Source organism: Bacidia gigantensis, assembly GCF_019456465.1.
Source record: "Bacidia gigantensis strain McMullin 20006 chromosome Unknown contig_255, whole genome shotgun sequence".
Classification (NCBI taxonomy): Eukaryota; Fungi; Ascomycota; class Lecanoromycetes; order Lecanorales; family Ramalinaceae; genus Bacidia; species Bacidia gigantensis.
The window spans coordinates 1,984,684-1,996,888 of record NW_025408605.1 but is presented as its reverse complement, the minus strand read 5'-3'; the positions used below and the strand labels follow the sequence as shown (position 1 = coordinate 1,996,888).

General features: G+C 49.4%; 4 protein-coding genes across 4 annotated transcripts; 2 read left to right on the top strand and 2 right to left on the bottom strand.

Moving 5' to 3' along the window:
- Nucleotides 1-61: 61 nt before the first annotated feature.
- Nucleotides 62-945, top strand: KY384_007363 (uncharacterized protein; the record flags this gene model as incomplete). Its single annotated transcript, XM_044815854.1, has 2 exons — nt 62-633; nt 684-945. The coding sequence occupies 2 exons, from the start codon at nt 62-64 to the stop codon at nt 943-945; spliced, it is 834 nt and encodes a 277-aa protein (XP_044667728.1).
- Nucleotides 946-2,512: 1,567 nt separating this feature from the next.
- Nucleotides 2,513-3,301, top strand: KY384_007362 (uncharacterized protein; the record flags this gene model as incomplete). Its single annotated transcript, XM_044815853.1, has 3 exons — nt 2,513-2,730; nt 2,777-2,964; nt 3,045-3,301. The coding sequence occupies 3 exons, from the start codon at nt 2,513-2,515 to the stop codon at nt 3,299-3,301; spliced, it is 663 nt and encodes a 220-aa protein (XP_044667727.1).
- Nucleotides 3,302-6,751: 3,450 nt separating this feature from the next.
- On the bottom strand, nt 6,752-8,149 carry KY384_007361 (uncharacterized protein; the record flags this gene model as incomplete). The annotated part of the gene is made up of 1 exon (XM_044815852.1): nt 6,752-8,149. One exon carries the CDS (start codon nt 8,147-8,149, stop codon nt 6,752-6,754), a length of 1,398 nt encoding a protein of 465 aa, XP_044667726.1.
- Nucleotides 8,150-10,918: 2,769 nt separating this feature from the next.
- KY384_007360 (uncharacterized protein) lies at nt 10,919-12,205 on the bottom strand (the record flags this gene model as incomplete). Its single annotated transcript, XM_044815851.1, has 3 exons — nt 10,919-11,687; nt 11,742-12,050; nt 12,105-12,205. 3 exons carry the CDS (start codon nt 12,203-12,205, stop codon nt 10,919-10,921), a joined length of 1,179 nt encoding a protein of 392 aa, XP_044667725.1.

Sequence of the window (12,205 nt, the reverse complement as noted above, 5' to 3'; positions counted from 1 at the left end):
CAATGTTTTATACTGCGATTCTGCCCCTCCACAGAAGAGGCCAGCAGGTACCATACTCGCCATGCACCTCTCTGGCCATATGCTCACGTCACCAGAATCCTGCATCCCAGAGAAGCCTCCAAAGCGCTACCGTTCCCACAAAGACGATACCTCCATTACCTCGCAGTTCTTGACTCGGCAGATGTGGCTCAACAAGCGTCTCGAAGCGGTCAACGGTGTGGTCTCCCCATCCTTAGTCCCTAGAGGCTACTCGCCGAAGCGAATTCCAATTCCATACAATGGAAAACCACCGCAGGATAGAAAAGACTGGCCTGTCAAATGCTCCATTTGTGGAGACGGTTTCAAAAACCGAGTATCAGTTCGAAAGCATTTTCCAGTCTGCGTAGAGAGAAACGGAAATCCGGAAGGGAAGCGGTGGCACGATGCTTTTGAGTGCGATCAGTCGACATGGCATTACAAAAAGCGGAGTCTTAATGAGCCCCAAAATGCGAGCTTGAATAAAGAAGTCCCAGAGCCTGGTTTGGTGGGGCTGGTCCTGCCTTCGAATATTCACCTGAGGATAGCCCGCTATAAACCGGCTGCTGGGTCTTCGCCTGAACAGGCACCCGTACCGAAATCTCGTGTCGTCAAGAGGTAAGTGGCCAGGTGCAGTGGGATTAAAAAAGTTGCTGACGCTTCGGTAGTGACCCGAGGATTCCAAGTAGCTCGGATCCACTTCCAGAAAAGCAACAAATATGCGAGGACGACTGGTGGATGTCAGCATTTCTCAAGGGCTACGACTCAGGAGGTGGAGATACCGTGACCGATAATCAAAGCATCGACATGGACATCTCGGATTCGAGTGAGGCTCACAACTCCAGCACCCTAGAGATGTTAGAGTCCAGTGAAGATCGCAACCGCAGCAACATCGACATACCAGAGCAAAGTGATGGTCACATTTTGTGATAGGTGCCCCGTATTGAAGAGCAGAGCAGGAAAGAGTACACGCACCTCTCGATTTCCGTAGTTTAGGTTAGAGCAGATATACACCACTCACCGTCCCGATTCGATAGGACAGGCCGAATATACAACCACCACTCTTTGCCCAACCTTCCTCTCCCACAGCCCGAATCATCTCTCTTCCGCTTCTCATGCTCTCACACTCCCTCCCCCAACCACCGCAAACACCCCTCAGCATCTTCCCTCACCGCCACAACCCCATCCCGTTCCCCGGCCCACATCTCCCCCCTCACAAACCCCGCCCGCACCCCCTTCCCAACCCAGCGCCCCACATCCTCATAATACCCCTCCACGCTATAGAAAACCACCCGTCGTCTATGCACCCCATACTGATACAGCGTAATCATCTCCATAACCTCGTCCATCGTCCCAAACCCGCCGGGGAGGGCAATGAAGCCGCTGCCCGGCCCCGCGGCGGCGATGGTGCGCGCCATGTGGAGTTTGCGTTCTGAGAGGGTGGGCGTGAGGGTGATGGGGCCGTGGGTAGATCCTGTTGTTGAGGTGGAGAGGTGGGGGTGGTGCTCCGCTACTTTACTGCCTTTTTGGGGATTGGACGGGTTGGGTAGGAGACGGCGCTGTAGACGTGTCCAGAGGCTCTTGCTTCCCCCACCGGTATGTGTGTACTGCGCTCTTTCTTTCACGGTGGCCGCATCCTCGGGTCGTTCTAGTCCTACGATGCTCTGGGGAATGACGCCCTCCACGGCGTCCTTCCCACTCAGCGATACCAGTGTTCGTGCGAGCTCGCCCATGAGACCTCTCGTCCCTCCGCCGTAGACCAGATGTATGTTTTGCTTATGCATTGCTCGAGCGAGGGAGCGTGCGGCTTCGAGATGGGCAGGAGAGTTGCCGGAGCTGGAGGCGCAGAAGACGCATATTTTGGTTTGGTTGGAGGTAGAGGGAGGGTTCGTTTGGGGAGGGGGAGAGGTGAGAGTTGGGGCGCTGATTTGTTTGGTGGGAGGTTGGGACATACTCTAGTCATCAGGGTGCAGGGTGCTGAAGGTGTGAGGCATTGAGAAAAGAGCACGGGTTGGGCGAAGGTGGGCTCATTCGGGCGGTCGGCGGTGCAACACTCTTGAGGTAAGGGTGGATCAGAGGAGAAGGAGTGCTCGTTGAATCAGCAGCTTGCGCATTCGACGTCATGTTGTTGCATTAAAGGGATGAGTGCTACATAGCAGAAGCATTGAGGTCAGCTACTATTTGCTGATCGGTCGGCGCTAATGCAAGGTTCATTGGATGACTCAATCAACATTGTCAAATTTAGGGTTCTCAAGATAGCACAGAAGAGAATGGAATGCTAGAGACATCTATAGATGTGCTCATTGCGTAGGAAAGTCCTTCCTAATCAAGCAGGGTCTACAAATTTAAGCCGCTGTGCCAGAATCGATCGTCATGGCTCAATTCATGAGTCAATACGCTGATCTGGGAGTATATGTACATAAACCTAAGTTCAAACCCTTGTGTGAGCAGCTATCATCAACTCTAGTGTCCCGAGTCTTCGCTTGTATGATCAAAGATGGCGTATACCATCCAGCAAGTCGATCTTGACGACGCCGAAGTCATCACGGACATCTTCCGACAAGCCTTCGCTGATGATCATATCATGAGCCATATTCACTCTAATGTCCCGGAAGACATACAATGGGAGCATGACCTCCAATACTTCAAAACCATCTTATCGCAGGGCGGAACCTTCGGGGCACGTTGGTCCAAAGCTGTAGAGAGTACAACAGGGTATATAGCCTCCGCTTTGCGTTATGTTTGTGCTCATGTATCATAGCAAAGCCGTGGCGTTTGCTCGCTGGGTCTATCCCATCAATCTCTCACCTGAGCTGGAGGAGAAGAAGGCTGCCGCAGCAAGAATCCGCAGAGCACTTCCAGCGGGCTCGAATAAAGCATTGTCAGATGAATACTATGACAACTTGTGGACAGGAAGAAAAAGATGGTACGATGAAAAGACCATGTACTGTAAGTACTGCTGCTTCTCCCGAAGCCACTGACCGGGCAAATTCGATGCAGCGTTCTTCACTTGACTTAATCCACTCTAGTTCTCCACATTCTATGTGTCCTGCCCTCACACCAGCATCGTGGGCTGGGCTCTCTTTTCCTTGCATCAGGATTAGAAGCAGCAGATGCAGCAGGCGCAAAAACGCATGTGGATCCCACACCAGCTGGGTACCCAATGTATGTGAAGTGGGGATTCGAGGACGTGGATAAATTTTTCCTGGACATGAGCCCACATGGGGGCCACAAGATTGAGGAACAGGTAGTCATGGTGCGACATCCGAAAGCTACGAAGGCTTGAGTAGGTGGGAAAGCGATTGTATACATGTCTGAAAGCAATAATGCTGCGTCATCCGTACTCATCTCATCTTGGTTTCATCCGACATTCCGTTCGTAGGTATAAGCTCTACCGAGCGGCTGGCCTGTGCTCCTTTTGTTATTTCTCTTACTGTCCCCGAGCTTCTCCCGATTTCACCAACATGTTGCACAGCCAGCCTGGGAGTCAATCTGCCTTCGCAGCCATTGGAGGGTAGGATTTGCCTCCCTTCTCGACTTTCGGCTCGCAGGTGCACCAGTCGTCATCTGAGATATTATCCATCACGACCGGAACCTAACGTCAATCAATTTTGGGGCAATTTGGTCGTCTTTGATCGACGGACGTGCATGCCGCATCCCCACCAAGATGACTTCTCTGTGATAGGGAGCGCGTCAGCTATATCCAGAAGGCAATCTAACAAGCAAGACCCCCGAGTAGGCCGGATTGCACTTACGACAAGTCGTGCAAGTTCCCTTCTTACACATCTTGAAATTAGGAGGGTGTGATGGAACGAGACTGCGAGTAAATCAACATGAATGCACTAAATTTATGACGGCATTATGTAGCGCTAGATTCAATTAGGCGAAGACCTCAAATAGAAATTCTTGGCAAAGTCTGATGGCTTCGATCGCCTCGGATATTGCTTCTCTGATTCGGCATCACATATGTTTTTCACACATTCCCTGGCGCAAAAAGGCCGTTAGAGAAGCTCTCATGAACTACCTGTCAGGGCGTGAACAAAGAATAAGCCCGCGTTTCCTCCGAAATTGTCAAGAGCAAAGCTTCCAGCGTCACCCCCTCCAAGATCTCGGAGGAGACCTGGCGATGCCGAACATGGCCCGAGAAGCATCGTCTGAAGATCTTTCTCAGCTTGATATTCTTGTGTAAACTCTTTGCCTTAGCTACTTCCAAAGGTTTCATCGCCTTCGAAAAGCGACAACGACCTTTTACATATTATAAGATTTGCCATCGACGCCCTCAAACACGACCACAGCTGCTCTACTGAGCTTGCTACAATCCATCGATAACCCGTGGCTCGATATGTTGCTCTCCTGGCACAGAGTTTCGTCATTTTAGATTGACCTTCGATTGGTAGAGATGAGAATTCGCCTGGGAGGCTACCGAGATGACCTCGTGGGTCTTAATACTCGGAGGGTCTCTAAGATAGGTCAATCTCTTCGTGTATAAGCTTTGGCAGCCTACCTACAACGAAATGACTGGAACGCCTGTATGCAACCAATTCGTTGTGATCTTCCCGACCATGTCCGAGGATCTGATTTTTTATTCTCCGATCGAGATGTACGCCACTTGCCATGATCTCGAAACCAATCGTTAAACATAAATCGTGTGGTTTTCTACATAACTTGCTTGCATAGACGGTCTTTATCGGTATCTCAATGTCTAGATAGCCTGGATCTGGCAGGATCACTGGTTTGGATTTCAATATGAAGACGATTTCGAAAAGCTCCGTAGAAGCTATAAACGACAATGATAGCGCGACGGACGAGAAGAATCTTGTTAGGAAGATTGATTGGCATTTGATACCCACATTATGGATTATGTACTTTCTGTCCTACATCGATCGGACCAACATCGGCAATGCTAGGATTGCAGGGCTGGAAGATGACCTTCATTTCAGTTCAGGCCAATACTCTCTGTTGCTGGTAGTCTTTCTCGTCATGTATGTAATGACGGAGATCCCAAGCAAGTATGAAACCCGACTCCAAAACCCACTGGGAAACTGTTGCGAATAATTCTTTTAGCATGTTTCTCTCAAGAACCAGACCCTCTGTCTACTTGCCAATCATGATGGCGCTATGGGGTACAACTACATCTTGTATGGCAGCTGTGAAAAGCTACTCGCAGCTAATTGGACTACGTATTGTCCTCGGCTTTCTGGAAGCCTGCTTCTCTCCAGGCGTAATTTTACTCTTCTCGTCCTGGTATCAGAAGGAAGAGCAGGCCAAGCGTTTCGCAATCTATCTCTCAGCTGCGATCATTTCAGGAGCATTTGGTGGATTGCTTGCCGGAGGCATCATCTCGAGCTTGGAAGGATCACGTGGCATTAGGGGCTGGAGGTGGCTTTTTCTTATCGAGGGAGTCGTCTCGATCATCTGGGCTTTTGCATCGCATTTTTTTCTACTGGATTTTCCAGCCACTTCTTCCCAGCTTTCGCAAAAGGAAAAGGCCTTGGCTGTGTCGCGTCTCAGACCCAGAAATGACACCAGTGACTTTGGCAGTCGGTCCCCATTGCAGCTATCACAGGTACGTCACTCCCAGTAAGGTACTATGTCATACAACGCAATGTATACAGTCCGCGCTGTCTATACTCTTGAACCCATACCCTCTTTACTCCCTCACTTCTCCCTTTCCTCGCACATCTTCAATGTATCTATGGGGGATATTCTGCTTTCATGATTTGGAGCCAAAATCATATTCTGTCGAACCTCTTTCAAGACTCAATAAGCTAACCCCATCGCACCTCCAGGCATTAAAGACAGCCTTCTCAGATCGCCGAGTCTGGTTATTCGCCCTAGGCTACATGCCCATTGTTGGCGCGTCCGTTCTAACATACTTCTTCCCAACCCTGGTGGCTGGTCTGGGTTACAAAGGTACGAAAGCTCAGTACATGGTAGTCCCAATGTATGCCGTCGCTTTCACATGCAACGCCTTCTCAGGCTACTACTGCGACAAGTTCCCTCAGCACCGTGGACCAGTGGTAGCGAGCTGGCTTGCGCTTTCCATGAGCTGCTCGATCGCTGTGTGCGCTGCCTATGACTTCAAAGCAAGATACGTGCTCTTGGTGTTCATTACTGCCGGGCTGTGGTCGGCTAATCCTATAAGTCTTTCTTGGGCTTCGAGTACTCTAGGTGACGAGGAACAGGAAGTCAGGGCTATTGGTTTAGCTTTTATTAATTCGATGGGAAATTTGTCGCAGATCTTTGGCGCTTATCTGTTTCCGGAGAAAGATGGGCCGAAGTACTTGATGGGATTCTCGGTGATATCCGCCCTTTGTGCTTTTGGTGTATTTATTTATACTTTGTTGTATTTTCTACTGAGGAGGCCGGCCGCGAAGGTGCGAGGTGGATAAAGTGACATTTTATATCAGTGAGACAAGGCCCTCTTCAATATGTCGATGAAGCTCTGCCGCGTTCACGCTGAAAATGGTAGATCCTTATTCCCCTGAGATCGCGATGGGGCGGTCTTTGAGGAACGAGAATATGATGGGCCTCAAGAGCGATGAAAGTCCACAATTTACTCAATCAATGATTAAACACTTTCATCGCAATTCAATATATCGAAAGGAGCTCCTATACACAAGTGAAACAGACCTACGTGGGTGGATCTATCGCAAACAAGGTCATTTTGTCAGTACTGATTCGAAAAACCATATTTTCATTCTACGCTGTCTATCCCTGGATCTACAACAACAATCTAGGATTTTGCGATTAAGCTCTCACGAAGGACTTTCCACTCGGCCAGGATTGCGTCAGCCGCCTTCCATGTGTCGCTACAGGTAAGCCCGCGCGTAGCCAGTGCGAACAACCCTCTACACAGCCGATACTTCTGATCGTAAGCCATGCGCACATATTCAGGCCCTGCAGATTCCTCGAAAACTTGTTTGAGCTGTCTGTTGTCTTCCGTATCGGGCACCTCGCCTCCGCGCGCAGATTCTAATGGCCACAGGTCTATATCCTCATCGGTGTCTTCGGAAGTCTCGTGCCTCCATAGCCAAAGTGGAGGCTTACAATTGACAAAATTTGGAGCAACAACCGCTTCATCCCAGTCCAGAATTGCCGTGATCTTGATCGAGCCGTCTGATTTTGTTTCAGCCATAATGTTCCTTGGCTCCAGGTCAGTATGACAAAGACAGTTGCTATCTTGTAAGAAGATGTTCGCGGTATCCATCTCACGCACAATATCGAGCATTTTGTCCCAAAGCTGGACGCTTGGAGCCTCTTCGCTCAAATTTCTACGAACATCATGTGCTCGCCATCGAGCAATCTGGGTCTCAAAGAAGGATCGGGTTGACTCTTTGTAATTTGGCGATTCTCTGAGCTTCATCAGGTCTGTTCGACCAGGGTCTTTGATTAATCCGCCGCATCCATCCATGAGCTCGAAAGCGATGACGTTCAGTGATCCTGTTTCGTCTGATGATGGCACATCTGCAATGCCTGTCACGGGACTCTGAAGGGTAAACAGCGTTCGAAACATCGCGCCAACTTCACATGCAATGGTAGAGCGCTGTTCCTGATTCAGTGACGGCCACATCTGCTCAAGGCTCTCTCCAGGAATTCTCTTCTGTATGACATATGGACTCTCGAGTGGATTGTCTGAGCTGAAGTCATGTGCAATGCTCTGTACGACTGGTATCGAAGACTTCTCCCTCAGAAAGTTTAGGAGTGCCTCATCTCGATCTGGATGACCAAAATTGGGTTCACGTGGTTTGCGGAGGATCAGTCGGTCGCATGGCAAGTTTGGGTGCCGTGGTAGAGTAATTCCTGTAATACGATTGTAATCGCCGCCACACATTCGCTCAATCACCGGCTCGTGCTTGCCGGGTAGGATGGCGTCAGCGAATTTGATTGTTCGTGCCCATGTTAGAATTCGACTGTTTGCCACACGGCTCATGAGACCTTGCTGAGGGGGCCATAACGTGCGGCATAGCTTTTCGACCCTTGGGCGGTAGACATCCCAGGGTTCTTGGCAGTAGCGGAGTGTTGAAGTCTCAGTTCCTTCGGGGTAAGATGTTGAACTCGATCCTGATGCTCGCGAATGTAGAGATGTCTTATCGTCGTCTTCATGACGAAGCGTCTTGCTATGTGAGCTCATGGTACCTGAATATAGGCTGATTTGGAAACCTTGATCTCTGGGTGGACGAGGATTTCACTACATCTTAAGATCCTTATTTAGAGACACCGCTAAATAACAATGGGGACCAAAGGAATCGCCGGAATTTCTTTTGTTGAGAAAGTCTTTGCGAGGCAAACAAAGCACGGAAGTGGGGTTGAGAATATGCAAGGAGCAACTCCAAGAACATACGTGTCGGGACTTCTGCATGCAGCTTTGTGATAGGTCGATGAAACAAACACTTCAATTACGACAAACAGGTAGTATCATTTCGCTAATGTTCCCACCCGTGTCGACCAAAGAGTTGTGCCTGATAGTGTCCGTTCTCGGCACAATGAACACATTGAGGGTCCGCTTCTGGCATTGTCTTTGTTCAAGATGTGATCCCCGACACATAAGATGTCGAGCTCTGCTGAGTCAATGCTCTGCAACACGGCTCTTTCGGATCAATTTGGTATCGATCGAGCTCTCTCAGAATTATCCAATCCGGCACCGAGTTCAACGGCCATCCACCCGACATGACTAAAAGCCACCATTGCCCAGGCGGAAGAGGAGGGATGAAAAGCAACTGTCGTCAAAGAGGTGGTTTGTGCGTTGTGCACCAAATCAAGTGCAAGATCCTCAAGCCTGATGGCAAGGTGTGCAATTATCCACACCTCAAGAGCGAAGCCTGCCGGGGATGTGGAGCACCGCCCAGCAAATGAGTATCCTCTCCCTTGAGTGATAATGAGAAGGCCAACTACGCCTTTTGAGGTCCAATCATCAAGGACTTGCACAATCTATATCTAGATTTCTGGACCATCGATATCATTTTACCAAAGAGAATTCTATGTTCGGGATACGAGGCTATTTGGAAGGTATGACACAACCTAGCTTATTTGGAATACTGGGCTGGTATGATAAATGCAAACAGAAAATAGGAGTCTCATACATTGGATTGGACGTAGGTAAAGCATGCTTGAGTGTCAATTGATCCTTCATTTACACCACTATCTTCGCTCTATGTATGATGATGTGGATAAATCGATTGCTTTCCTGCATCGTATTCTTGGAAATTTTAGTCAAAGGATTTTTTTGTCGCCAGGAGCGAGACTTCTTGCCACTGTTACTGTAGTGGTAATCGAAGGTCTGAAAATCACGTATTCCGCAAGGTAACATCTTTTAGGTGAGCTTGGTGGTTGAGAGATCTTCAATGCAAGCGACTTCGTATTTGTTAGCCATTGATCCGATGCAATGAGCAAGACCTTCGAACGCAGCGCTCGTACTATAGCTATGGCTTTGTGCATTTGTGACTGTGATAGGAGCAGGATCGTGAAAACCTGTCACTCGTCGGTCAAACATAAGTTCCCAAAAGAATACAGATGTAGTACTGAAATTCTGATGCTTCTACCGTTCAACAAATTGAGTATCAGCAAGCTCTACACCCGTCTCATTACCAGCAACGCTCCCAGACCCCAACCCCCCATCACCCCCCCTCCCCCTCCCCCTCCTCCCCAAAATCCGACCACGTCCCCCAAACCAAAACCCTCCCCGCATTCCCCTCCCCAAAAGCACTCTTCCCCCCTCTAAACCCATCCACCACACAAACAAAAATGACCGTCTTCACAGCAGCCACCATAGCCTCAATATCCAGGGGGATACAAACACGCGGCTGGCCTTCATCCCCGTTGATATCCACCGTGATGTTGCAGTGGCCTTCGTGCAGCGAATACGGCACGTCCACAGCGTCGAAGTGGATTTTTTCTGACGGGCAGAACTGATTTTTCCCGTTGTGGCTTTCGTCTTCGAGGTGGTCTTTCATTCGTGTGAGTGCGGCGCGGCACGCGGCTTTGGTCATGGGCGGGCGTTTTGTGGGTACGAGGGGGTCGGCGTAGCAGATTGGTCCAAAATTTGGTTGGGGTGCGTTGGTGGAGTTTAAGGGTATTAAAGCTGGTGGTGGTGGTGCTGATGCTGGTGTTGGTGCTGGAGCTGGTGAAGTGAAGGCGTGTGATATGATGAAGGCGAAGAGCGTCCAATAGCGGAATGTCATTGTTGCTGGGCTTTCCACGTACATTTGATGCCACTCGTCGATTTTGTCCCGACTCGACGATGACTATGGTAGATATTATCCTGCTCTCTAGACTGCCTCAAGTGTGTTCTTGCTTCAATATCCACCACATCGAGCCCTTGAGTTTGGAGAAGACTGCTTATTTGTCAAGGTGATATCACGGCTCAGGAGAAGCATGCTAAGATCATAACATGAGAAAAGGCATGGATATTAGCTGCGGATAAGTGCATGAAATCGACGAAAGGAAATGTCTTGGTATAGAATTCGCCCCATGAGGTAGTATTTTGCGCGTATTCATATCTCGAAACAAGATGCGCAAAATCCTTCCGATTGGCTTCTGTCGCCGATTTGGGCGCGCATATGCGTGTCTCCGAAGTTGATGAAAGAGCGAGAGACATGCAGCCAGATTCGGTATATTTAGCACAATTTGAGGTCATTGGTAAGTCGGCGAGAGATACCAAAACGGGGAAGCTCGTACGGACAAAGAGAGGGGCTTTCTTGTTTCGTAGACATAATTTCTCCGTCGTGTCTCGAAGAGAATGTGGATACTAGTCATTATTGAGCATTCATAATTGTTCGCGACTCCAATCCGGCTTGGTATATCATCCTGAATTACGCATCGGATTTGCCCACTCCAATTTGAGTACCAATCCCATGGTTGCTACTGACACGGAAGAATCAAGGTAATTTGAGAGGCCATCGTCTCACTGAGTCTCAATGACAGCCTGGCCAGGTGTACGTGGTCGAACTCGTATCTTGAAGTCTTCCCAAGCTCCAACGCCTGCCCTAGAAGCGAAAAAGCCTTCGGTCACAAACTCCACATCATATGCTCGGATGAACTGGGAAACATCGATATAATCAGCGTTCATCGACATGGACATTCTGACTTTGATGCTGAGAGCACTTACCTGGAATGGTGCCTTATAGAGCTCCATAAGGGCAATCTCCTTACCCAAGCAAACCCGCGTTCCATAGCCCCACACAAAACTGTATTTCTCATACAATGCCACTTTCTCCGCGCTTTCAAGCCAGCGTTCTGGTCGAAAAACGTGAGCATCGGGCCCAAAAAGTGCCTCGTCTCGGCCTGTGATCCATGCACAGCAGGTCACTTGCGTACCACCGGGGATATTCATGCCTTCGATGACTAAACCCTCAGGCGGTGCCACGCGGGCGAACAAGTTCGGCGCAGAGGGGTAAAGGCGCAGAGCTTCTTTGACGCAAGCGATATAGTATGGGCAATGTCGAACAATCTCATCATACTGAGGCATAGCTGATAAGTCGCCCGCTTCGGTTGCTTTGTCTATCTCGGCTATCATTTTGAGATAAACAGGCTGATTGGTCACGGTCAGGCGTACTATGCTTTGGATAGCCGTCCCTGCGGTGTCAGCTCCTGCCATTAGTATGAGGAAAAGGTCCGCTTTGATGCGTTCGAGCTCGATGGGGGTGCCGTCGTCATTCCGTGCGTCCAGAATCCTGCGTCGACATCATCAGTATCTGGATCATGAAGTGCAAACAAAGTGCCCATACGCTTGCAGTAAGTCAGTATGATCGCGAAAAGTACCGTCTTCGAGCTCTTTGAGTCGTTGCTCTAGCAGCTGGTCACGAAGCCGCATGGCGAGTCCCCAGCCCGTCTTGTCTGTAGGCCTCACTTGAAGGTACTTGCCCATCCAGGTAGTATTTATCCACTCTGTGAATGGATACAAGCGCATGAAAAGGCCAGCTAGGGTAAGGCCGACTCGGAAATTTTCAACGATGCCGCCTACATCGCCTGCTGTTTCAATGCAGCCAAGAGGCGCGCCGAAAGCCACATCGGTTATCACATCAAATGTTAGGTATCTGATAGTGTTTCATGAGCAAAAGATGTCATGTCAGACGTCCTGAAGCACAAACCTCGGCCAAGCGTCAAGATCAAGTATCGTATTCTTCTCGGAAACTGTGCTGCCTATCTTGTTCATCCAGTGCTTGACTTGAACATCGATAAGAGGCTCCAT